The sequence below is a fragment of the Salmo trutta genome, chromosome 31 (assembly GCF_901001165.1).
Source record: "Salmo trutta chromosome 31, fSalTru1.1, whole genome shotgun sequence".
Lineage (NCBI taxonomy): Eukaryota > Metazoa > Chordata > Actinopteri > Salmoniformes > Salmonidae > Salmo > Salmo trutta.
This window is the reverse complement of record NC_042987.1, coordinates 32,834,863-32,858,724: the sequence shown is the minus strand read 5'-3', so window position 1 is coordinate 32,858,724 and position 23,862 is coordinate 32,834,863. Positions and strand designations below refer to the sequence as shown.

At 43.6% G+C, this 23,862-nt stretch overlaps 1 protein-coding gene across 22 annotated transcripts in view; it reads right to left on the bottom strand.

Annotated features, from left to right (window-relative positions):
- The window catches only part of LOC115170016 (kinesin-like protein KIF1A), a 45,769-nt gene that overhangs the window by 6,563 nt on the left and 15,344 nt on the right, over positions 1–23,862 (bottom strand). The window contains exons 6-45 of one of the 22 annotated variants that reach the window (XM_029726225.1): positions 23,119–23,297; positions 22,862–22,973; positions 22,451–22,528; positions 22,162–22,227; positions 22,037–22,054; positions 21,781–21,859; positions 21,535–21,613; positions 21,135–21,277; positions 20,929–20,967; positions 20,312–20,338; positions 19,720–19,850; positions 19,355–19,434; positions 19,167–19,242; positions 18,945–19,024; positions 18,547–18,653; positions 16,426–16,524; positions 15,960–16,140; positions 15,787–15,859; positions 15,591–15,687; positions 15,302–15,462; positions 13,950–14,128; positions 13,652–13,789; positions 13,250–13,368; positions 13,017–13,111; positions 12,756–12,891; positions 12,155–12,353; positions 10,732–10,822; positions 10,442–10,560; positions 10,290–10,363; positions 10,072–10,180; positions 9,890–9,956; positions 9,708–9,792; positions 9,270–9,375; positions 8,829–8,852; positions 3,937–4,051; positions 3,663–3,796; positions 3,469–3,530; positions 2,014–2,159; positions 1,528–1,716; positions 1,257–1,328 (exon numbers count right to left, since the gene is read on the bottom strand). In XM_029726225.1, coding sequence (XP_029582085.1) covers positions 1,257–1,328; positions 1,528–1,716; positions 2,014–2,159; positions 3,469–3,530; positions 3,663–3,796; positions 3,937–4,051; positions 8,829–8,852; positions 9,270–9,375; positions 9,708–9,792; positions 9,890–9,956; positions 10,072–10,180; positions 10,290–10,363; positions 10,442–10,560; positions 10,732–10,822; positions 12,155–12,353; positions 12,756–12,891; positions 13,017–13,111; positions 13,250–13,368; positions 13,652–13,789; positions 13,950–14,128; positions 15,302–15,462; positions 15,591–15,687; positions 15,787–15,859; positions 15,960–16,140; positions 16,426–16,524; positions 18,547–18,653; positions 18,945–19,024; positions 19,167–19,242; positions 19,355–19,434; positions 19,720–19,850; positions 20,312–20,338; positions 20,929–20,967; positions 21,135–21,277; positions 21,535–21,613; positions 21,781–21,859; positions 22,037–22,054; positions 22,162–22,227; positions 22,451–22,528; positions 22,862–22,973; positions 23,119–23,297 — 4,164 coding nt within the window. Of the gene's footprint in view, positions 1–1,256; positions 1,329–1,527; positions 1,717–2,013; positions 2,160–3,468; positions 3,531–3,662; positions 3,797–3,936; positions 4,052–8,828; positions 8,853–9,269; positions 9,376–9,707; positions 9,793–9,889; positions 9,957–10,071; positions 10,181–10,289; positions 10,364–10,441; positions 10,561–10,731; positions 10,823–12,154; positions 12,354–12,755; positions 12,892–13,016; positions 13,112–13,249; positions 13,369–13,651; positions 13,790–13,949; positions 14,129–15,301; positions 15,463–15,590; positions 15,688–15,786; positions 15,860–15,959; positions 16,141–16,425; positions 16,525–18,546; positions 18,654–18,944; positions 19,025–19,166; positions 19,243–19,354; positions 19,435–19,719; positions 19,920–20,311; positions 20,339–20,928; positions 20,968–21,134; positions 21,278–21,534; positions 21,614–21,780; positions 21,860–22,036; positions 22,055–22,161; positions 22,228–22,450; positions 22,529–22,861; positions 22,974–23,118; positions 23,298–23,862 lie in introns of all 22 variants that reach the window. The other 21 variants (XM_029726217.1, XM_029726212.1, XM_029726220.1 and 18 more) reach the window with 21 other exon arrangements.

Here is a 23,862-nt window from a genome sequence, read left to right as displayed (position 1 = left end):
AGAGGGGGTTAAAGGGCCTGTGGGCTGGGTTCTGTAAGTGGGTTATAGAGGGGGTTAATGGGCCTGGGGGCTGTAAGTGGGTTATAGAGGGGGTTAAAGGGCCTGTGGGCTGGGTTCTGTAAGTGGGTTATAGAGGGGGTTAAAGGGCCTGTGGGCTGGGTTCTGTAAGTGGGTTATAGAGGGGGTTAACAGGCCTGGGGGCTGGGTTCTGTAAGTGGGTTATAGAGGGGGTTAACAGGCCTGGGGGCTGGGTTCTGTAAGTGGGTTATAGAGGGGGTTAAAGGGCCTGGGGGCTGGGTTCTGTAAGTGGGTTATAGAGGGGGTTAATGGGCCTGGGGGCTGTAAGTGGGTTATAGAGGGGGTTAAAGGGCCTGTGGGCTGGGTTCTGTAAGTGGGTTATAGAGGGGGTTAACAGGCCTGGGGGCTGGGTTCTGTAAGTGGGTTATAGAGGGGGTTAACAGGCCTGGGTGCTGGGTTCTGTAAGTGGGTTATAGAGGGGGTTAAAGGGCCTGGGGGCTGGGTTCTGTAAGTGGGTTATAGAGGGGGTTAAATGGACTGGGGGCTGGGTTCTGTTAGTGGGTTATAGAGGGGGTTAACGGGCCTGGGGGCTGGGTTCTGTAAGTGGGTTATAGAGGGGATTAACAGGCCTGGGGGCTGGGTTCTGTAAGTGGGTTATAGAGGGGTTTAAAGGGCCTGGGGGCTGGGTTCTGTAAGTGGATTATAGAGGGGGTTAACAGGCCTGTGGGCTGGGTTCTGTAAGTGGGTTATAGAGGGGGTTAAAGGGCCTGTGGGCTGGGTTCTGTAAGTGGGTTATAGAGGGGGTTAAAGGGCCTGTGAGCTGGGTTCTGTAAGTGGGTTATAGAGGGGGTTAAAGGGCCTGTGGGCTGGGTTCTGTAAGTGGGTTATAGAGGGGGTTAAAGGGCCTGTGAGCTGGGTTCTGTAAGTGGGTTATAGAGGGGGTTAACAGGCCTGGGGGCTGGGTTCTGTAAGTGGGTTATAGAGGGGGTTAAAGGGCCTGTGGGCTGGGTTCTGTAAGTGGGTTATAGAGGGGGTTAAAGGGCCTGTGGGCTGGGTTCTGTAAGTGGGTTATAGAGGGGGTTAACAGGCCTGGGGGCTGGGTTCTGTAAGTGGGTTATAGAGGGGGTTAACAGGCCTGGGGGCTGTAAGTGGGTTATAGAGGGGGTTAAAGGGCCTGTGGGCTGGGTTCTGTAAGTGGGTTATAGAGGGGGTTAACAGGCCTGGGGGCTGGGGCTCACCTTGCTCTCACTGGCACTGCTGCTCACCTGGCTGTACTCCCTGTTGAAGGTGTGCATGAGCAACCGCAGACACTGAGACCGCAGGAGGAGGAGAGGAGGAGAAGAGGAGAGGAGAGGAGGAGCAGAAAAAATGTATTATTATTACTAATAATCACAACTATTAAAAGTCAAAAAATGAGAACGAACTAGAAAGTGTTCTGGCAAGTAAGCGTTGTATTAGGAGTTCCAAGGTAGGCCTGGTTCCTAATAGAAGCCAGGGACTTGTAGTCACCTTGGCAGCCAGCTCCCTTTGCCTCTGGCTGGGGCTTTCCAGGGCGGGACTGCCCCCGGGGCTGTAGCTGAGGATGGGGCTCTTGGCAAAGTCGCTGATGTCGTCACTCTTGCAGAGCGCGTCCTGCCCCGCGGCCAGGGTGGCCTCTAGTTTTTCCCTCAGCAGCAGGTAATGCCTGGTCTTCTCTACCTGTAGTGACACACAGAGAGAAACCGCTGAGTCTCTGGCACAAAATGGCCACTATCCATTATCCAGGTAAGTGACTCATTGGTGAGTAGTACCGCCACACAATACTATTTTGAAAACAGCTACTGTTTATGAATGGAAACGTAATTGATTATTTATTATTCAGACCACATTTCAATGGCAAAGTATTGTTTGTTGATTTCATTCATTCATTCATTCATTGACTAACTATCACACTTGACTCCACCCCTCTGAATTCCGGCCCCCCACCCTACAGACCCTACCAATCCCAGGCCTCACCTCCTGCAGCAGGCTGAGTTTCTCCAGCTCCCACTGGTGGTCCAGGATGAGGCTGTCGCTACGGGGCCTCCATCCAGCCAGGTTCTCCTCTCCACGGACGTACGCCACTGAGGTGTCCAAGACGCGCCTGCGCCGCCGCTGCATGCCTGAAGGTAAAAAAGGGTAAAAAGACAACAATGTCAAATATAAAAACAGAACTACGTTTATATACTGCCTATATACTACCTATATACTGTCTATATGCTGCCTATATACTGTCTATATACGGATATGCTGTCTATATACTGTCTATATACTGCCTATATACTGACTATATACTGACTATATACTGACTATATACGGATATGCTGTCTATATACTGTCTATATACTGCCTATATACGGATATGCTGTCTATATACTGCCTATATACGGATATGCTGTCTATATACTGTCTATATACTGTCTATATACTGCCTATATACGGATATGCTGTCTATATACTGCCTATATACGGATATGCTGTCTATATACTGTCTATATACTGCCTATATACGGATATGCTGTCTATATACTGCCTATATGCTGCCTATATACGGATATGCTGTCTATATACTGTCTATATACGGATATGCTGTCTATATACTGTCTATATACTGCCTATATACGGATATGCTGTCTATATACTGTCTATATACTGCCTATATACGGATATGCTGTCTATATACTGTCTTTATACTGCCTATATATGGATATGCTGTCTATATACTGTCTATATACTGCCTATATACGGATATGCTGTCTATATACTGCCTATATACGGATATGCTGTCTATATACTGTCTATATACTGCCTATATACGGATATGCTGTCTATATACTGTCTATATAATGCCTATATACGGATATGCTGTCTATATACTGTCTTTATACTGCCTATATATGGATATGCTGTCTATATACTGTCTATATACTGCCTATATACGGATATGCTGTCTATATACTGTCTATATGCTGTCTATATACTGCCAGAACACACTGGGGATGTGGGTTGTAGCTCATTCCAGATTTATCTCCAAATAGAGTGACTGAACTGTTAAATTGACAGTTACACACACAAGTTGGATGAAATGCAGCCCAGATGCTTGTGTAGAATTAAGCAATAAGGCACTAGGGGGTGTGGTATATGGCCAATATATCACGGCTAAGGGCTGTTCCTGGGAACGACGCAACACGGAGTGCCTGGATACAACGCTTAGCCGTGGTATATTGGACATAGACCACAAAGCTCCGAGGTGCCTTATTGCTATTATAAACTAGTCACCAACGTAATTAGAGCAGTAAAATACATGTTTTGTCATACACATGGTATACGATCTGATATACCACGGCTGTCAGCCAATCAGCATTCAGTGCTCGAACCACCCAGTTTATAATTGTGTTTATAATCAAGCATTCTGCCATTCCTTTACTCTACCTGGACTTCCGGCATCAGCGACATGGCAGAGACTGACTTCATACACTCCAGTGACACGGTTACTGAGGAAGAGAAGAGAGAACAGAGTTAGTACTGTCAGATTCCACAGAGAGGGCTTGAGGTGGGGCCTACCCATATAGAGATATATAACCTACAATAATACGTTCTAATTCTATTTCTACGGGCCTAGCTACCTCTCTGAGGGCCTTAGGCAGCCGGTGCTGAAAAGGTTTCTAATGGAGCGAGAGGCGGGGAGCTTGGCGTCACGGGAGTAGAACACCATACAGAAGTCTTTGGTGATCACTGTCGGCTGGGTGCAGTTCTCCATCTGAAAGGAATGGACCAGAACCAGCATTAAACTTACAGCACTTTACATTGTAGTGTACAGGCTAACTCACCACTTACCCCCATCAATATAGAGAGCCAACCTGGGTGATGTTTCAGGGTTGCAGTGAGCGAAATGTTTACCTCTAGGTAGGCTGAGAGGGTGATGTAGATCTTCTCTCCATAGGGAGTGACGCGGTTCAGAAGGAGGGAGTTGTGCATGGAGCTGTCCCATGCTGCCTCAAACCGGTAAAACGTCCTGTAGGTAAACACAAGGGAAAAAGTGAGTGTTTTTTGTGTATAGCACAGGAGGCTGGTGGTACCTTAATTGGGGAGGATGGGCACGTGGTAATGGCCGGAGTGGAATTAGTGGAAAGGTATCAACAACATCAAACACATGGTTTCCGTGCATTTGATGCCATTCCATTCGCTCCATTCCAGCCATTATTATGAGCCATCCTCCCCTCAGCAGCCTCCACTGGTGTATGGACATTGTTTTCAATTTGTCAATGATGAATGAATGGAAACTTGTAGTATGACTTTCCTTCATCGGCATAGATCAGGCAATATCAAGAGGAAAGGGTATTCAGTTGTGCAAGCCCCTCAAAGACAAGGGGTACTGAAACAAACTCTATACATGGACAGAAACAACAGCTTTGAATTCATTGCTAAGCGTCAAGCCAAATGAACATGTCGGGTTAAAAAAACTGCTGAAAAAAGTTAGAAATGAAACAACAAAAAGCAAAGAAACAAAGAGTTGAGAAGGAGAAAGGTTGTATAAAGAGAGGAGAGAAGGAGAAAGGTTGTATAAAGAGAGGAGAGAAGGAGAAAGGTTGTATTAAGAGAGGAGAGAAGGAGAAAGGTTGTATTAAGAGAGGAGAGAAGGAGAAAGGTTGTATTAAGAGAGGAGAGAAGGAGAAAGGTTGTATTAAGAGAGGAGAGAAGGAGAAAGGTTGTATAAAGAGAGGAGAGAAGGAGAAAGGTTGTATTAAGAGAGGAGAGAAGGAGAAAGGTTGTATAAAGAGAGGAGAGAAGGAGAAAGGTTGTATTAAGAGAGGAGAGAAGGAGAAAGGTTGTATAAAGAGAGGAGAGAAGGAGAAAGGTTGTATAAGAGAGGAGAGAAGGAGAAAGGTTGTATTAAGAGAGGAGAGAAGGAGAAAGGTTGTATTAAGAGAGGAGAGAAGGAGAAAGGTTGTATAAAGAGAGGAGAGAAGGAGAAAGGTTGTATTAAGAGAGGAGAGAAGGAGAAGGTTGTATAAAGAGAGGAGAGAAGGAGAAAGGTTGTATAAAGAGAGGAGAGAAGGAGAAAGGTTGTATAAGAGAGGAGAGAAGGAGAAAGGTTGTATTAAGAGAGGAGAGAAGGAGAAAGGTTGTATAAAGAGAGGAGAGAAGGAGAAAGGTTGTATAAAGAGAGGAGAGAAGGAGAAAGGTTGTATAAAGAGAGGAGAGAAGGAGAAAGGTTGTATTAAGAGAGGAGAGAAGGAGAAAGGTTGTATAAAGAGAGGAGAGAAGGAGAAAGGTTGTATAAAGAGAGGAGAGAAGGAGAAAGGTTGTATAAGAGAGGAGAGAAGGAGAAAGGTTGTATAAAGAGAGGAGAGAAGGAGAAAGGTTGTATAAAGAGAGGAGAGAAGGAGAAAGGTTGTATTAAGAGAGGAGAGAAGGAGAAAGGTTGTATAAAGAGAGGAGAGAAGGAGAAAGGTTGTATTAAGAGAGGAGAGAAGGAGAAAGGTGTATAAAGAGAGGAGAGAAGGAGAAAGGTTTGTATAAAGAGAGGAGAGAAGGAGAAAGGTTGTATTAAGAGAGGAGAGAAGGAGAAAGGTTGTATTAAGAGAGGAGAGAAGGAGAAAGGTTGTATTAAGAGAGGAGAGAAGGAGAAAGGTTGTATTAAGAGAGGAGAGAAGGAGAAAGGTTGTATAAAGAGAGGAGAGAAGGAGAAAGGTTGTATTAAGAGAGGAGAGAAGGAGAAAGGTTGTATTAAGAGAGGAGAGAAGGAGAAAGGTTGTATAAAGAGAGGAGAGAAGGAGAAAGGTTGTATTAAGAGAGGAGAGAAGGAGAAAGGTTGTATTAAGAGAGGAGAGAAGGAGAAAGGTTGTATTAAGAGAGGAGAGAAGCAGAAAGGTTGTATAAAGAGAGGAGAGAAGGAGAAAGGTTGTATAAAGAGAGGAGAGAAGGAGAAAGGTTGTATAAAGAGAGGAGGAGAAGGAGAAAGGTTGTATAAAGAGAGGAGAGAAGGAGAAAGGTTGTATAAAGAGAGGAGAGAAGGAGAAAGGTTGTATTAAGAGAGGAGAGAAGGAGAAAGGTTGTATAAAGAGAGGAGAGAAGGAGAAAGGTTGTATAAAGAGAGGAGAGAAGGAGAAAGGTTGTATTAAGAGAGGAGAGAAGGAGAAAGGTTGTATTAAGAGAGGAGAGAAGGAGAAAGGTTGTATTAAGAGAGGAGAGAAGGAGAAAGGTTGTATTAAGAGAGGAGAGAAGGAGAAAGGTTGTATTAAGAGAGGAGAGAAGGAGAAAGGTTGTATTAAGAGAGGAGAGAAGGAGAAAGGTTGTATAAAGAGAGGAGAGAAGGAGAAAGGTTGTATTAAGAGAGGAGAGAAGGAGAAAGGTTGTATAAAGAGAGGAGAGAATGAGAAAGGTTGTATTAAGAGAGGAGAGAAGGAGAAAGGTTGTATAAAGAGAGGAGAGAAGGAGAAAGGTTGTATTAAGAGAGGAGAGAAGGAGAAAGGTTGTATTAAGAGAGGAGAGAAGGAGAAAGGTTGTATTAAGAGAGGAGAGAAGGAGAAAGGTTGTATAAAGAGAGGAGAGAAGGAGAAAGGTTGTATAAGAGGAGGAGAGAAAGGTTGTATAAAGAGAGGAGAGAAGGAGAAAGGTTGTATTAAGAGAGGAGAGAAGGAGAAAGGTTGTATTAAGAGAGGAGAGAAGGAGAAAGGTTGTATAAAGAGAGGAGAGAAGGAGAAAGGTTGTATAAGAGAGGAGAGAAGGAGAAAGGTTGTATTAAGAGAGGAGAGAAGGAGAAAGGTTGTATTAAGAGAGGAGAGAAGGAGAAAGGTTGTATAAAGAGAGGAGAGAAGGAGAAAGGTTGTATTAAGAGAGGAGAGAAGGAGAAAGGTTGTATTAAGAGAGGAGAGAAGGAGAAAGGTTGTATAAAGAGAGGAGAGAAGGAGAAAGGTTGTATAAAGAGAGGAGAGAAGGAGAAAGGTTGTATTAAGAGAGGAGAGAAGGAGAAAGGTTGTATTAAGAGAGGAGAGAAGGAGAAAGGTTGTATAAAGAGAGGAGAGAAGGAGAAAGGTTGTATAAAGAGAGGAGAGAAGGAGAAAGGTTGTATAAAGAGAGGAGAGAAGGAGAAAGGTTGTATAAAGAGAGGAGAGAAGGAGAAAGGTTGTATAAAGAGAGGAGAGAAGGAGAAAGGTTGTATTAAGAGAGGAGAGAAGCAGAAAGGTTGTATTAAGAGAGGAGAGAAGGAGAAAGGTTGTATTAAGAGAGGAGAGAAGGAGAAAGGTTGTATAAAGAGAGGAGAGAAGGAGAAAGGTTGTATAAAGAGAGGAGAGAAGGAGAAAGGTTGTATAAAGAGAGGAGAGAAGGAGAAAGGTTGTATTAAGAGAGGAGAGAAGGAGAAAGGTTGTATTAAGAAAAGAGAGAAGGAGAAAGGTTGTATAAAGAGAGGAGAGAAGGAGAAAGGTTGTATAAAGAGAGGAGAGAAGGAGAAAGGTTGTATTAAGAGAGGAGAGAAGGAGAAAGGTTGTATAAAGAGAGGAGAGAAGGAGAAAGGTTGTATAAAGAGAGGAGAGAAGGAGAAAGGTTGTATAAAGAGAGGAGAGAAGGAGAAAGGTTGTATTAAGAGAGGAGAGAAGGAGAAAGGTTGTATAAAGAGAGGAGAGAAGGAGAAAGGTTGTATAAAGAGAGGAGAGAAGGAGAAAGGTTGTATAAAGAGAGGAGAGAAGGAGAAAGGTTGTATAAAGAGAGGAGAGAAGGAGAAAGGTTGTATTAAGAGAGGAGAGAAGGAGAAAGGTTGTATAAAGAGAGGAGAGAAGGAGAAAGGTTGTATTAAGAAAAGAGAGAAGGAGAAAGGTTGTATTAAGAGAGGAGAGAAGGAGAAAGGTTGTATAAAGAGAGGAGAGAAGGAGAAAGGTTGTATTAAGAGAGGAGAGAAGGAGAAAGGTTGTATAAAGAAAAGAGAGAAGGAGAAAGGTTGTATAAAGAGAGGAGAGAAGGAGAAAGGTTGTATAAAGAGAGGAGAGAAGGAGAAAGGTTGTATTAAGAGAGGAGAGAAGGAGAAAGGTTGTATTAAGAGAGGAGAGAAGGAGAAAGGTTGTATTAAGAAAAGAGAGAAGGAGAAAGGTTGTATAAAGAGAGGAGAGAAGGAGAAAGGTTGTATAAAGAGAGGAGAGAAGGAGAAAGGTTGTATAAAGAGAGGAGAGAAGGAGAAAGGTTGTATTAAGAAAAGAGAGAAGGAGAAAGGTTGTATAAAGAGAGGAGAGAAGGAGAAAGGTTGTATAAAGAGAGGAGAGAAGGAGAAAGGTTGTATTAAGAGAGGAGAGAAGGAGAAAGGTTGTATAAAGAGAGGAGAGAAGGAGAAAGGTTGTATTAAGAGAGGAGAGAAGGAGAAAGGTTGTATAAAGAGAGGAGAGAAGGAGAAAGGTTGTATTAAGAGAGGAGAGAAGGAGAAAGGTTGTATTAAGAGAGGAGAGAAGGAGAAAGGTTGTATTAAGAGAGGAGAGAAGGAGAAAGGTTGTATAAAGAGAGGAGAGAAGGAGAAAGGTTGTATTAAGAGAGGAGAGAAGGAGAAAGGTTGTATTAAGAGAGGAGAGAAGGAGAAAGGTTGTATAAAGAGAGGAGAGAAGGAGAAAGGTTGTATTAAGAGAGGAGAGAAGGAGAAAGGTTGTATAAAGAGAGGAGAGAAGGAGAAAGGTTGTATTAAGAGAGGAGAGAAGGAGAAAGGTTGTATAAAGAGAGGAGAGAAGGAGAAAGGTTGTATTAAGAGAGGAGAGAAGGAGAAAGGTTGTATAAAGAGAGGAGAGAAGGAGAAAGGTTGTGTGTTATACCTATGGTCAACTCCCAGGGAAACACTGCAATACAGCGAAGCACAAAGAGAAGAGGACGAGCGGGTTAAACAAGCAGCTTGGCTGAGGATTTCACAGCAGCAAAGTGACCAAAATATACAGTGTTAATATACAACAACAAATAAAAAGAGAAAAATAGACATACTGCAGCAGAACATTATGGAAAATCATATTCAGCTGTTGTTGTGAAAGAGAGAAACAAGCTAAAGCCATTGATTCATAACTACAGTATGCACAGTATGCACAGTATATCCAGTATGTCCAGTATGTACAGTATGTCCAGTATGTACAGTATGCACAGTATGCACAGTATGCACAGTATGCACAGTATGCCCAGTATGTCCAGTATGCACAGTATGTCCAGTATGTCCAGTATGTACAGTATGTCCAGTAAAAAGCTGAGAAAGGGGAAAGCATACGTACTTGTCGTCATACGAAGGCCAGACGTAGCCTGCCGACAAGATGTTGAGGGAGAGGATGTTTGGGTCAATGATGGTCTCGTCAGCCTCCGGAGTGTTCCGGATACGCCCTGAGAGAGGTCAAAGGTCAAAAGTCAGAGATGGATGTTTATGATCCACCCGACACAGCCAGAAGAGGACTGGCTACCCCTTAGAGCCTGGTTCCTCTCTAGGTTTCTAGGGAGTTTTTCCTAGCCACCGTGCTTCTACATCTGCAGTCTTTGATGTTTGGGGTTTTAGGCTGGGTTTCTATATAGCACTTTGTGACATCTGTTGATGTAAAAAGGCCTCTACAAATACATTTGATTGATCGATTGATGTACTGTAAAGATGGAGCTAGTGGATCTTTATTGTCATTACGCTCTGTTGTCTCCTAATAAAGCATTCTTCCAGCCGTACTCACCCACCACCAGCTCCTTGACCTCCTTCCACTCTACGTCATTTCCTGTCTCGTGTGCTATGGTAACTGTGATCCTCCTCTGGATGCCCTGTGGACAGGTCACCACACAGGAAGTCAACACTGGGCTTTGAATAACTGAGAAATAGATTCAAATCAACTCCCCTGAATATGTTGCAATTCTTTACCTGGTGAAGGAGGAAGGTTCCATGGCAAGGCATGCCACCTCTGTGGTCCACCACTGAGGGGATATAGCTGAGGACAAACACAGAACAAATGTACAAACTATATGAGTAGATTATGATTGTTGTGTCCATTTGATTCCTTGATATGAACGGGGAAGTAATGAAACAGATGTAAGGTTGCTCACTCTCCGTTGGCCTCCAGCTCACAGATCTCAAAGAAGGCCATGAGGTCATATTTGGAGTGACACGGGCCTGCCATGGAGCGGGTCAAGGTGTTTAGCTTGGTGGCCGGCACTGTGAAAGAGAAGGAATGAATCTGGCCCATGAATCTGGTTAACGTTCTGGCACTGTGACAAAATACTAAGATAAAGAGAAGGACACAAAGCTATGTTTGACCCCTCACCTGGTTTAGACAAGGGCATGACCCTCGGGAATTGCCTCCTAGAAGGTCGAAGGGGACTGTAAAAAAAGTGTGAACTTTTAAAATGGACTATTTTAGCAAGACAGTGAAACAGGATCATTTGAAGAAGAAGAGAACAAGTAGAGTTTTATCACCTGATGAGGTCTTTGCAGAGAGGTGGGAACGGCTGTTTCTGGTAGTGACCAAACACCTCGAAGACGATGGGCTGGGTCTTGATGTACTCCACAAACGACTTGGTGACCTCTACCGTGATCTAATAGACAAATCAAAAGCGAGGTTAGCCATCACTCAATAAGGCCTGTAACAATGGATGATATGAGGAAATAACAAAATAAATTGATTAATTAGTGGTAATATCATAGAAATGAGACTTGACCTATTAGTTGTAATGAATAAGAATATATTGTTTCTGGTCAGTGCTTACATTCTGTACATGGTAGAATCCCAGAGGTGGTCCCCTGCCAGTGTTCTTCAGTGGCTCAGTGGAGAACGCCTCGTCATGTCGGTGGATGAAGCTGGAAGTAGAAAAACACATTCAATCAATATTAAATATGAATTAATCATGTACATTGAGTGTATACAAAACAATATACATTCAACTACTGCACTGTAACATTACTAATATACACTGAGTGTACAAAACATATTTCCATGACATAGACTGACCAGGTGAATCCAGGTGAAAGCTATGATCCCTTATTGATGTCACTTGTTAAATCCACTTCAATCAGTGTAGATGAAGGGGAGGAGACAGGTTAAAGAAGGATTTTTAAGCCTTGAGGCAACTGAGACATTCACAGGGTGAATGAACAAGACAAAAGATTTAAAAGTGCCTTTGAATGGGGTATGGTTGTAGGTGCCAGGCCCACCAGTTTGTGTCAAGAACTGCAACACTGCTGGGTTTTTCACACTCAACAGTTTTCCGTATCAAGAATGGTCCACCACCCAAAGGACATCTAGCCATTGGAGTCAACTTGGGCCAGCATCCCTGTGCAACACTTTTGACACCTTGTAGAGTCCATGCCACGACAAATTTAGGCTGTTCTGAGGACAAAAGGGATAGTGTTCTTAATCTTTTTTACACTCAGTGTATACTATTTACTACTCTCAATATCCTGCACTGATTATGAGCACATTTGATGGACACTTGTCTTTCACCGTCAGACGAGTCTGCCATAGGAGTAACACTAACCCTTAGGAATAACACTAACCCTTAGGAGTAACACTAACCCTTAGGAATAACACTAACCCTTAGGAGTAACACTAACCCTTAGGAATAACAATAACCCTTAGGAATAACACTAACCCTTAGGAATAACACTAACCCTTAGGAATAACACTAACCCTTAGGAATAACAATAACCCTTAGGAATAACACTAACCCTTAGGAATAACACTAACCCTTAGGAATAACACTAACCCTTAGGAATAACACTAACCCTTAGGAATAACAATAACCCTTAGGAATAACAATAACCCTTAGGAATAACACTAACCATAAGATTTAAGTTTGTTTAAATCAAGAGAGGATGTGGTGGTTTCTGGATAGAGAGAAGTGACAGGTCCTGAATGGCACGGCACTGTCATAGCATAGCTATGAGACAGTTAGAATACGAGGACTGCCTGAGTTAAAGTACCTGAACCATAGACACTTGTAGTTGTTCCTAAGAAGAGATTTTAGAAACAAATGCCCCCATATGCAACATCATCATCATCATCATTCAAAATGCTTTTCCTCACTGACATCTTGTCAAGTCTCTCTCAAAAACATTGAACCTAAACCTCAAGACACTTCCTGGTCAAATAAAGTCTAAAATACATCAAAATGTTGGGTGGGAGGCACTAACTTGAACTGGCAGAAGATATCGGCATATTCAGCAGAGATGCTGGAGGCTTGCAGCACGGTGACCCTGAAGGTGAAGGTGGATCCGATGCGGAGGTGGGACAGGGCCTTCTCCTGGTTCAGCTCCAGGGGTAGTTCCAGACCCAGAACCCCCTTCAATGGGCTCTGAGGGGCCTCCGGAGTGGCTGTGATGGGGGACAAGTCTGTGGTCATAGTGAGTACATGTTGACCTTTCAGTTAACATTTAATTGACATATTATGGTTTATTTGGATAGGAAGCGATACGAAACACATCGACACATTGAATAAACAATAATCCGATGCATTACACCCTAGATAGGCTTACATAAATATGTCTTCTCTAAACATATTTGTGCGTATAATATCTGAGGAACACAATGGGAATAAGTCCTTGACTTTGTTTGTCATCCTCAATGATTTGTACTGTGGGCGCTGCCATTGTACACCACTGAATATCTCTTTATAGTAGAAAGGGGGGGCCTAGCGTTGAGACCACACTTGCAATACCAACAGAACTTCCATAACACATTATATTACAGAGAAATCAGGTGTGATGATGAAGATGATGACTAAGATGCCCTCACCAGCACAGGTGTTGTTGTTGACCTCGTCAGGGTCAGCTCCTATGTCAGAGGTCTGTCCCTCCCCCTCAACAAAGCGGAGCTCCTCTTGGGAGGTGTTAGAGTGGGACATGCTGCCGGAACACGACTCTGTCTGGAACTGACCAGACAAACACTTGATATAATATATATTAGAACCCTTTTAGATAATGACACTGTATTGTTTTCGATACAGCATGCAGACAGTGGCTTGGCAAGCACTCAAGTTTTTATAGCATCTCTTACTGATTCTACCTTCTCAAACTGTTGGTCCTCAAAGGAGATCTTGGCAGTTCCTGACTGTCTGACACCAGAGCCATAGTCAGGGGCTTCTTCATCAGCTGGGGAGAGAAGACAGCTGGTTGGTTACAAGTCCAAACACTCAACAAATACTAGAAGAATCCATAAACAAACTGTAATAGCTGCTGTATCACTCTGTCTCAGTCTTTCTCAGTTTCACAAGAGTCAACTCTCTGTACCTGAGATGGCCTGCACTGCCACCCTGAGGAAGCCCTTCACCTCTCCCTTCTCACTGACGATGGCCACGCGGTGCACCAGGGGCACGGGGTACAGCAGGTTACTCAGGTACACAAAGGCCCTGCGGACGGGGACAGAGAAGGAGAGTGGGAGCAGGAACAGACACGGGGCAATCATTTCAGAGCGTCATAGAATCTTGATGTGGTCTCTAGTGGGGCAGGTCTACTAGCCCGGGCCCTGTTCAAATGTTTTTCATGTGTATCCTCCCCTCTGTATCTGTATCGTATTGGATCTGTTTCCTTTTGCTCACATAATGAAAACACTGGCTGCTTAGTTATTACCTCAAGGAAGTAAGGGAAAGACGGCTACATTTGAAAAGAACAGGGCCTGGGTCCATGACTGACCTGCCCACCAGACGGAACCATGGGAAGCGGTCATAGAAGGGGTCTCCCCCGGTCAGGGCCTGGTCACAGTCCTCCACAGTGCTGCTAGGCACCTCCGCCGCACGGTCGTACATCTCCCTCATCAGGTCCAGCCTCTGCCTACAGGAGGCAGAACAGTCAACACACATCAGCACAGATTACATCAAACCAACAGACACAGTAAAGTAGATGCTGGGTAACGTAAACCCATATAGTCCTACATACCAGAGCTATGTGCAAAATAAACCTGTACAAACTCCCACGATCCCCCCACACATACCTGAGTTTCTCCAGGGTCCAGTAGTGTGTGGCCCCGTTCTTCTGGTCCTGGACCTCCACTGCTACGATGGTGCGGGGGAAGGGCTGTCTCTCCCTCTCCTTGGTCACGCTGGGGGGCAGCAGGTCCGGGGGCAGTGGGGAGTACAGTGTGTCGGTCAGCAGCACAAACTGGAACTGGACCTGCAAAGGAGAGAGTGGATCATTTTAACATGTTAGCAACAAAATAGTTTTGTTTTAGAATGTTGTCATCAAATCTCATTTCACTGACTCATCGAACCGATTCACAATTGGTAAGGTTCAATGACGACGCAAGGGTCTTTTTTTGAAATACCAGTCTTTGCTGACACGTTGAATGGATTTACAGTTTCCTAAGACAGTTAACATTTTAGTCATTTAGCAGATGCTCTTATCGAGAGCGACGTACAGCAGTGAGTACATCCGTTTTATTTTTTTTTCATACTAAGAATAGTACCCGTCTGATTCTGTGCACACTCAATTGGTAGATTGACTGAACTGACTAACAACGCAGTTTCATTTTACTGATAACTGACAGTTTCACCATTGAATCGTTGTTCTACTTTATAGATATAATGTACAGTGAGCTCCAAAAGGTATTGGGACAGTGAAGCATTTGTTGTTGTTTTGGCTCTGTACTCCAGCACTTTGGATTTGAAATGATACTTTGTGCCCAATAGAAATGAATGGTAAATAATGTATTGTGTCATTATGGAGTCACTTTTATAGTAAATAAGAATATAATTATTTACCATTCATTTCTATTGGGCACAAAATAATCTGAAACACAACCCAAAAAAACAGCAAATGCATCTAACAAGTGTGTAGAGTCACAAGCTTTATGTAGTCATTGCGTGCTGAGAATATGGGACCAAATACTAAACTTTTGACTACTTTAATACACATATATGTGAATTTGTTCCAATACTTTTGGTCCCCTAAAATGGGTGGACTATGTACAAAAAGCGCTGTAATTTCTAAACGGTTCACCTGATATGAATACAAAATACCCTCAAATTAAAGCTGACTGTCTGCCGTTCAACCACATGGTCATTGTATCAATCCAAAGTGCTGGAGTACAGAGCCAAAACAACAACAAATGTGTCACTGTCCCAATACTTTTGGAGCTCACTGTATATTTTATTTTTATTTGACCTTTATTTAACTAGGCAAGTCAGTTAAGAACAAATTGTTATTTTCAATGACGGCCTAGGAACAGTGGGTAAACTGTCTTGTTCAGGGGCTCGGGGACTTGATCTTGCAACCTTTCGGTTACTAGTCCAACGCTCTAACCACTAGGCTACCTGCCGCCCCAAAATATTATGACAGTGTACCTACCTTCTTCTTGAGCTCCACACTGATGGCGTTGGCTTCCTTGAGGAAGATGGCGTTTCCCCACAGCAGGTCCCTGAGGGAGGTAAACTGGTAGAAACGCCACTTACGGAATGCCCACAGTGCAAGCTCCGTCTCACACTTGGTCCATGGAACTATGGGAAAAACTTAAAACATTCCATCATTCTAAAAATATTCCATTGGCTGGCCTCAGCAACTGGCATCTTATTTCAAAACCATTGTAAAAATGTGAAAAAGGGTGGTCTAGGTGGAAAACTGTCAATCACTGTCTCACCTTCCTCCTCAGGCTCCTCCTCTTCCTCTGGGGGGTCCAGGCAACGGGAGTTTCTGTCCACCTGTTTCTGCAGGGCCTCCAGTTTACTCTCATAGTCCTAGGAGAGACCATGGTACAGACACATCAAATCACATGACAGAATATAGCGGATATATCTCATACATATTTCAAAAAATCTCTTAGTGGCCTGTCTTACCAGTCTCTGTTGTTCCAGAAGGTTACTGGCCTCCTCTCGTTCTCTTCGGTACTGATCTTCTAACTCTTGAAGCCTGCAGACAAAACGATCACAAATCAGTTTTAAGCTATATAAAAGGATGATAGTTCATTACAGCTGGTGCTTTGCCAAAGGTAGCCCATCGATTATTGTACCTTGACTCCATCTCCTGCTTCATGTCGATGCCCTGTTTCTCCAGCAGCTCTCTCTGGGCGAAGGCCCAGTCCACGGGCTCCACGGGGGTCTCAGCGCAGGGCGTCCTCTCCCGCTCCTGCCGTGCCTGCTCCGGGTCATTGAAGCGGAACACATGGCTCTTCCCCATGATAATGCGGTTCCCTGGGGTCAGGAGTCAAAGGTCAATCCGAGGTCAACCGCATCATGCATCACTCGTTTCATACATTTTTACCTATTGATGTTTTTCTAAGCCTGGAGTGTTCGCGTGTGAATCACCTGTGATGATTCTTTGTTTATTTGTAGATGTTGTATATGGAAGCAGATTCATGCCAAAACAAATAAAACATTTTAAAATAAAATCATTACAGAGTTTTTCAGTATGTTTTACGTGTGTGGTAAATATGTTTCCCACGCTCAGTGGAAGATGCTGAGGGGTTCAAGACTTACCTGAGCGAAGCAGAGTAGGCGTGGTCACCAGTTTCCCGTTGACATAGATCTCCGCCCCCTCGCAGGGATCCAGGATGACGTTCCCTGTGTCATCATCATCAACAGACAAGAACCACCGGGGATGGTGAACATTTGGCCATTCTACTGACTCTCTTGCACTGGTTCTCTGCACACTCACTGGACTCTACCCACACACTCACTGGACTCTACCCACACACTCACTGGACTCTACCCACACACTCACTGGACTCTACCCACACACTCACTGGACTCTACCCACACACTCACTGGACTCTACCCACACACTCACTGGACTCTACCCACACACTCACTGGACTCTACCCACACACTCACTAGACTCTACCCACACACTCACTGGACTCTACCCACACACTCACTGGACTCTACCCACACACTCACTGGACTCTACCCACACACTCACTGGACTCTACCCACACACTCACTGGACTCTACCCACACACTCACTAGACTCTACCCACACACTCACTAGACTCTACCCACACACTCACTAGACTCTACCCACACACTCACTGGACTCTACCCACACACTCACTAGACTCTACCCATTCTACTGCCAGTATAACACCAGTCTTCCTAATCTATAGTCTATAACCCAGTCATCCTAATCTATAGTCTATTAGCCAGTCATCCTAATCTATAACACCAGTCTTCCTAATCTATAGTCTATAACCCAGTCATCCTAATCTATAGTCTATTAGCCAGTCATCCTAATCTATAACACCAGTCTTCCTAATCTATAGTCTATAACCCAGTTTTCCTAATCTAGTCTATAACACCAGCCATCTTAATCTATAGTCTATAACACGTCATCCTAATCTATAGTCTATAACACCAGTCATCCTAATCTATAGTCTATAACACCAGTCATCCTAATCTATAGTCTATAACACCAGTCATCCTAATCTATAGTCTATAACACAGTTTTCCTAATCTATAGTCTATAACACCAGTCATCCTAATCTATAGTCTATAACACAGTTTTCCTAATCTATAGTCTATAACACAGTTTTCCTAATCTATAGTCTATAACACCAGTCATCCTAATCTATAGTCTATAACACAGTTTTCCTAATCTATAGTCTATAACACCAGTCATCCTAATCTATAGTCTATAACCCAGTCATCCTAATCTATAGTCTGTTAGCCAGTCATCCTAATCTATAACACCAGTCTTCCTAATCTATAGTCTATAACCCAGTCATCCTAATCTATAGTCTTTTAGCCAGTCATCCTAATCTATAACACCAGTCTTCCTAATCTATAGTCTATAACCCAGTTTTCCTAATCTAGTCTATAACACCAGCCATCTTAATCTATAGTCTATAACACCAGTCATCCTAATCTATAGTCTATAACACCAGTCATCCTAATCTATAGTCTATAACACCAGTCATCCTAATCTATAGTCTATAACACAGTTTTCCTAATCTATAGTCTATAACACCAGTCATCCTAATCTATAGTTTATAACACAGTTTTCCTAATCTATAGTCTATAACACCAGCCATCTTAATCTATAGTCTATAACACCAGTCATCCTAATCTATAGTCTATAACACAGTTTTCCTAATCTATAGTCTATAACACCAGTCATCCTAATCTATAGTCTATAACACAGTTTTCCTAATCTATAGTCTATAACACCAGTCATCCTAATCTATAGTATATAACCCAGTCATCCTAATCTATAGTCTATAACACCAGTCATCCTAATCTATAGTATATAACCCAGTCATCCTAATCTATAGTCTATTAGCCAGCCATCTTAATCTATAGTCTATAACACCAGTCATCCTAATCTATAACATAGTTTTCCTAATCTATTGTCTATAGCCCAGTCATCTTAATCTATAGTCTATAACACCAGTCATCCTAATCTATAACATAGTTTTCCTAATCTATAGTCTATAGCCCAGTCATCTTACTCTATAGTCTATAACACCAGTCTCACTAGTCCCAGTCTGTACAGTCTCTATAACCTCTGCTGCACTCAGGCATAATCTGCCAATTATTCCTCCCATAGAAATATAACTAATAGAACTAGCATGGTTCGTCCACAGTTGGTAAATTCAGTCTCACCTTCTCCCCCGGGGCCTGTGGTGCTGCTGAAGGTGCAGTGCTCGCCCTGGATAAAATGGCCACTGAGCACGATGTCCTGGCGACTTCTGGCGTCCTCACGACCCACCCTGAAGGAAAGATACAGAGGATATGGAGTCTAGAGTGATTTGCTGTATGCAGATGTGTTTCTTGTAAGAAAGCTATTTCAGTATTCACATTCTGAAGATGATAAAATATCCTAGCCCACTTCACAGGACCATTCATTACCTTTGATATTCCAGGTAGTAAACTTAAACAGCTGACCCCCTACTCCAAATCCATATATACTGTACTACAGGACTGTTGGCCACCTCAGTCCAAAATAGTTCTCAATGAAAAGTACACATTTCCTGCAGGTCAAAGAAAGCAGTCGTTCTTACTTGGTGGTCCCATCTTTGATGTAGTAGAGTAAGCACTCAGACATCAATGGGTCCTCGTTAAGGTTCACCAGGTGAGGGGTCTGAAAGAAAGACATGAACATTAGGACTTGTGTCTAACTGTTGTTGACAGGGGTTGTTGTAGCATGATGGGAAAAAATTATTATGTACAGAGCATTATGGGTACTGTAGCGAATAGCATTACTGTATTTTTGAGGTTCTGACCTTCTTGGGGGAGAACACGCCCACGGTGCCTCCATCTTCTCTTATGGCCACACCCATCTCAGCCAGCAGGGCTTCCCTACAGATAGCAGAGAGCCACGTTTTTTGGGGTTAGGGTTTGGGTTAGTTATAACGGTTATTTAAGACAGAGGGACTCAGATGAGGATAAAGGTGAAATCCGTCTGACACACCTCTGCATCCGGATATCTTCAGTGCGGCGCAGCTTCTCCTCCCATGTCTCATTGAGCTCTGCAATGATTTTCTCTGTTTCCTAGGGTGGAAAGAATGACAAATGTCTAAATTGGTATGGTACACACATGGTATTACTAAGCATTGTGGTTAGCCTCCCTCAGCCTTGCCATCTCTCTCTAATTTTCTTCTTCTCCTCTCTATCTCCATCTGTCCCCAGCCGTCTCTCTATCTCTCCACCGCCTTCCTCTCCTCCTCTCTCTCCCCTTCCCACCCTGTCTCTTTCTCCTTCAATCCCTCTAGCTCACACAGTCACCTACTCACTCCCCCACTACCTCTCATTTCACCCTACCTCCCTGCTCCCTACCTTGAGTCTCTCTATGGCCTCCTCGGAGGCAGGGCTGAAGATGCGGTCGTGCAGGTTTGCCATGGAGCCCGCGCGGCTGGACAGAGCAGAGAGTGAGGGGGAGGGGCTCATCCCAGTCATGGCATTGGTCACTGTGGATAGATCACCCATTTGATTGACAGCCTGGCGATTATTGACAAAGTTGTTGTAATCACACAAGTCTGCCAGAAGAAGAGCGGGAGTGTGTGGGGGAGAGAGGGAGAGAGAGGGAGCAGACAGCAGGAAGGTGAGGAAGAGGAGACATTGGGGTGGAGAGAAAAACAGAGAAATGGACATATGGAAGAAAGGGAAGAGCAACAAAAAGAAGAAGAGAGCTCAAAAGATGGATTGTAGAAGCAGACAGGTGCTTACCAAAGCCACTGCAGAGAGAGCGAGAAAAGAGCAACTTAAACTGATGGAATATGTTAAGCATACGATAAGTTAGAGCCAATGCATTTCTCTGACATTCATATGCAAAATACATCAAATACCAAGCTAAAAACAAGCAATGTTATATGAAGACCAGCCATTATATAGGGCAGCCAGTCTAGAAGAAATGTCTTTTAGTTCTTACTTGCAGCATAATCTCCAGGCTGAAAGGCTGTGAAAGCATTATTGAATTAAATTCAATGCAATTCCAAAAAACGTTATTCATCCGCAAGGGACAATTATGCCGGGCAAGCAGTGTGAATTAGAAGGCAGCTGAGCTCTAGAGCCCCAACCAGAGCTCACATTAAGAACCTGGCATATCAAATCTCCTCTACAGAAGCAGAGCGTCCAATCAGCTAGCTACACACCCAGAGAACCAGTGTAACCAAGGCTGCATGCATCCCAACAGTCTAAAATGGCTTCCTCCCCTCGTCTCCTCTTCTTGATCTACACTGATCTGAAAGGACTGGACAGGTGAAAGTCTGTTCCCTAAGAGGAGTCCACCATCGTGCTTTCACCTACCCCATGTTTGCAGATCAGTGCAGATATACGAGAGGAAATGAGAACATGGAAAGTACTATGAGAGCAGTTTCTTGTCTACAGGGTCTGCTGGTCTCATGTAAAACCTTTCTATAGGTTTTAGATGAGTTTTGGTTCGGAGTCCTGTCATAGCTCTGGGGTGTAAGGACTTTAGTGTCATAAGAGTTTGAGCTTTATTATCAAGTTAGCTGCAAAAGCGTGAGGTTGCCAGAATATACACACTTTTCAAACCAGCTATCACAGGACCAGGACATCGATACGCTGAGAGGAGAGGGGAGAGAGAAGAGTGTGTGTGAGACACTCATCCTGTGTGTGTGTGTGTGTGTGTGTGTGTGTGTGTGTGTGTGTGTGTGTGTGTGTGTGTGTGTGTGTGTGTGTGTGTGTGTGTGTGTGTGTGTGTGTGTGTGTGTGTGTGTGTGTGTACTCACTGTCTATGATATCTCCCAGGCCCTGAGCATAGAGGAGGTCCTTGAGGCGACACACCTCCTCCTTCAACTCACGCACCAGACGGTTGTTGGGGTCCTCGTTGATAACAGCGTTACAGCGGATCTGCTTAGCGCGGTCTGCATACCTGAGAGAATGAAAACCATTAAAGGGGACGTTCACCCCAAAATCTCAATTCTACTTTTTTCATAATTATATTGACAGTGAAAAAATGGGAGCCTTCAAGGTATCATTATTTGAAGCTCCTGGATTACTTTCTGGTTTAGTCTCACAATGCATTGTCATTACACTTCACAAATGATGACAGTGATAGTGTACTATAGGGTCACCCAATGACTACTATGTTTTTAACCGGAGAATGTTACCTCAGAGCTGGGTTCTTACCTGAGGGTGCTCAGGGTCTCGTCATAGTTGATATCAGCAGGGCTGAGGGCTGCCACCATGGCGGTGCGAGAGTTACCTCCTAATGGACAGAAAGGGGAAAACAGATGAATTGTGGATGAGGGCGGGAGGAGGAAAGATTATTTAAAGGGTATATGCAGAGGAATTAAACAAAAGAGTAAACAGTGATGAGGATGCTACAATTGGCGTAGTCGGCAGGATCTGGGCTACTAGGTGGAAAGTGCGTACCCAGGTTCTCTCTCAGTAGCCAGGTCAGCACTGAGTCTCTGTATGGGATATGGCTCTCCACCTTCTTCTTCTTCTTGTTCTGTTAACAGATAATCTTCCCGATTAGAATACTGCTTCAATAGAAGTGCATTTACATGTTGACAAATGTAGGCATACTGGTATAAGAAGAAACGCTTGTTAATCAACCATCTCTTAATACCACTTCCCCAAATATTTTCTCATGACAGAAATTGAATAAGTAATTGAAATGGTGTACCTTATTTGGTGCTGAGTCCTAGAAAAATAAGACATTGACAGTATTGAATTAATAGACAGTCTTACCAAATTGCTTAAATTACCATACAGACAAAGATCTGTGTACAGAAGAGAAAGGACTCTAACCACTTCAGCTAAAGCAGAGATGACTTTTCCCAGTGTGGTTAGAGATTTGTTGATATTTGCTCCTTCCTGAAAAGGAACAGATGGGGCGTAGTTAATCAAACGAGAAGCATTGCTTGGGACACAAAAACTACAATCTCCACAATCTCGAGACACAGAGCCGAGATGCTTTGTCAAATGCATAGACATGTCAACTAGAAATGTTAACTCAAAACTTTGAGGAATTCATACATCGACATCACTGGGGGATCAAATTCAGCCCATAAAGTATACCCAAAAAGGACCCTCTCACCTTCAGCCTGGTTCCTTTGGCTCCTGTAGAGTCAGCTCTCTCACTCCCAGCCAGATCCACCAGGCTGATCTTGCTCACCTGCAACAAGAAACCACTCGGATGTCATCATTTATTTTGGCATGAATCTGCTTCCATACTCTGTATTACAAAGGAAAAATGCCTAGATTCCAAATACACAGTGGTAGCCCCAATAAACACTCTTTGAGGGCTTATCTGTAATGAGCATTTGAGTAGTGTTATCATAAATAAAAACACTGTGGATGTCCAGATAACATGGCAATAGATCTCAACTATAAAAGTGTAAACCCTACATATTGGTCAGAGTTATTAACTCTATGGCCTCAAACTATTGCAGAAGCTTGAACAGGAGGTTGAACCTGGTCATTCATTTGTTATAAGCCTGTACCGTACCTTCTCAGACGTGTTCTCTGAATCCATGTCGTGTTTCTTCTGAGTGAAGATGATGTTGAAGACAGCGTGAGAGCGGCTGCTGGTCTCGTTCATGTTAGTGGCTGCCACCGTCCTGAAGGAAGAGAGAATTTAACCTTATAACATCCATCCATCCCTCCCTCTTTCATCCACCATCCATCCTCCCTTCCAACCCACCCACCCGCCCACCCATCCATCTATCATCCATCCATCATCCATCCACTGAAAGTCCCATCTACCTGGCCTTGTTGCCAGACTCCATCAGGTCCTGGATGTCGTTGTAGGAGGTGACGGCCAGTTTGGACAGGTCCTCCACGTAGGGCCCCATCAGGGGGTGCTCTCTCACACGCAGGTTCCCTTTGTTCTTCGGGTTCAGCAGGTCACGCACACGCTCACAGTAGATCTCCATGTAGCTCACCTGTGGAGGTCGTCAATACTCTATAGAAGTGCCAATCAAACTAACTAAGTGCCAATCAAACGTCTATTGAGCACTTGGGGTACAAAAGACACTCTTATCAGAACTCTTATCTTATGTTTGTGTTATGACAATACTGTGTCCTCCCCATTGTTTTTACATATCACTTGTCTTGGGGTTAAGCACCCTAATGTGGATTTGCCATTTCATGACTGTCAACCACGTTAGGATACAGTTATGGTGGATTCTATATAGATTTAACAGAGCTATTCATATCACCCTGGAGTTAAAGTAAAGGTCCCCTCATTTTGAGTGTTATATCGTATTTGTGCATCACTGAGTGATGTCATAACAATTCCCAGGGTAATTTCATGTTTTCATGTGTATCTGATTTATTGGCGTTCAAACGGGCAGAAATCTGTCCGATATGATGAAGCACCGTGATAAAGTCTCTCTCACTATACTGGAAGTTAATAGGAACACGACTTTTCGATCGCGAAAACCTATATCATACATCAGATTTCAATACTGGCCGATGTCATAACTCGGGGGGATGTCGTCTCTCGAA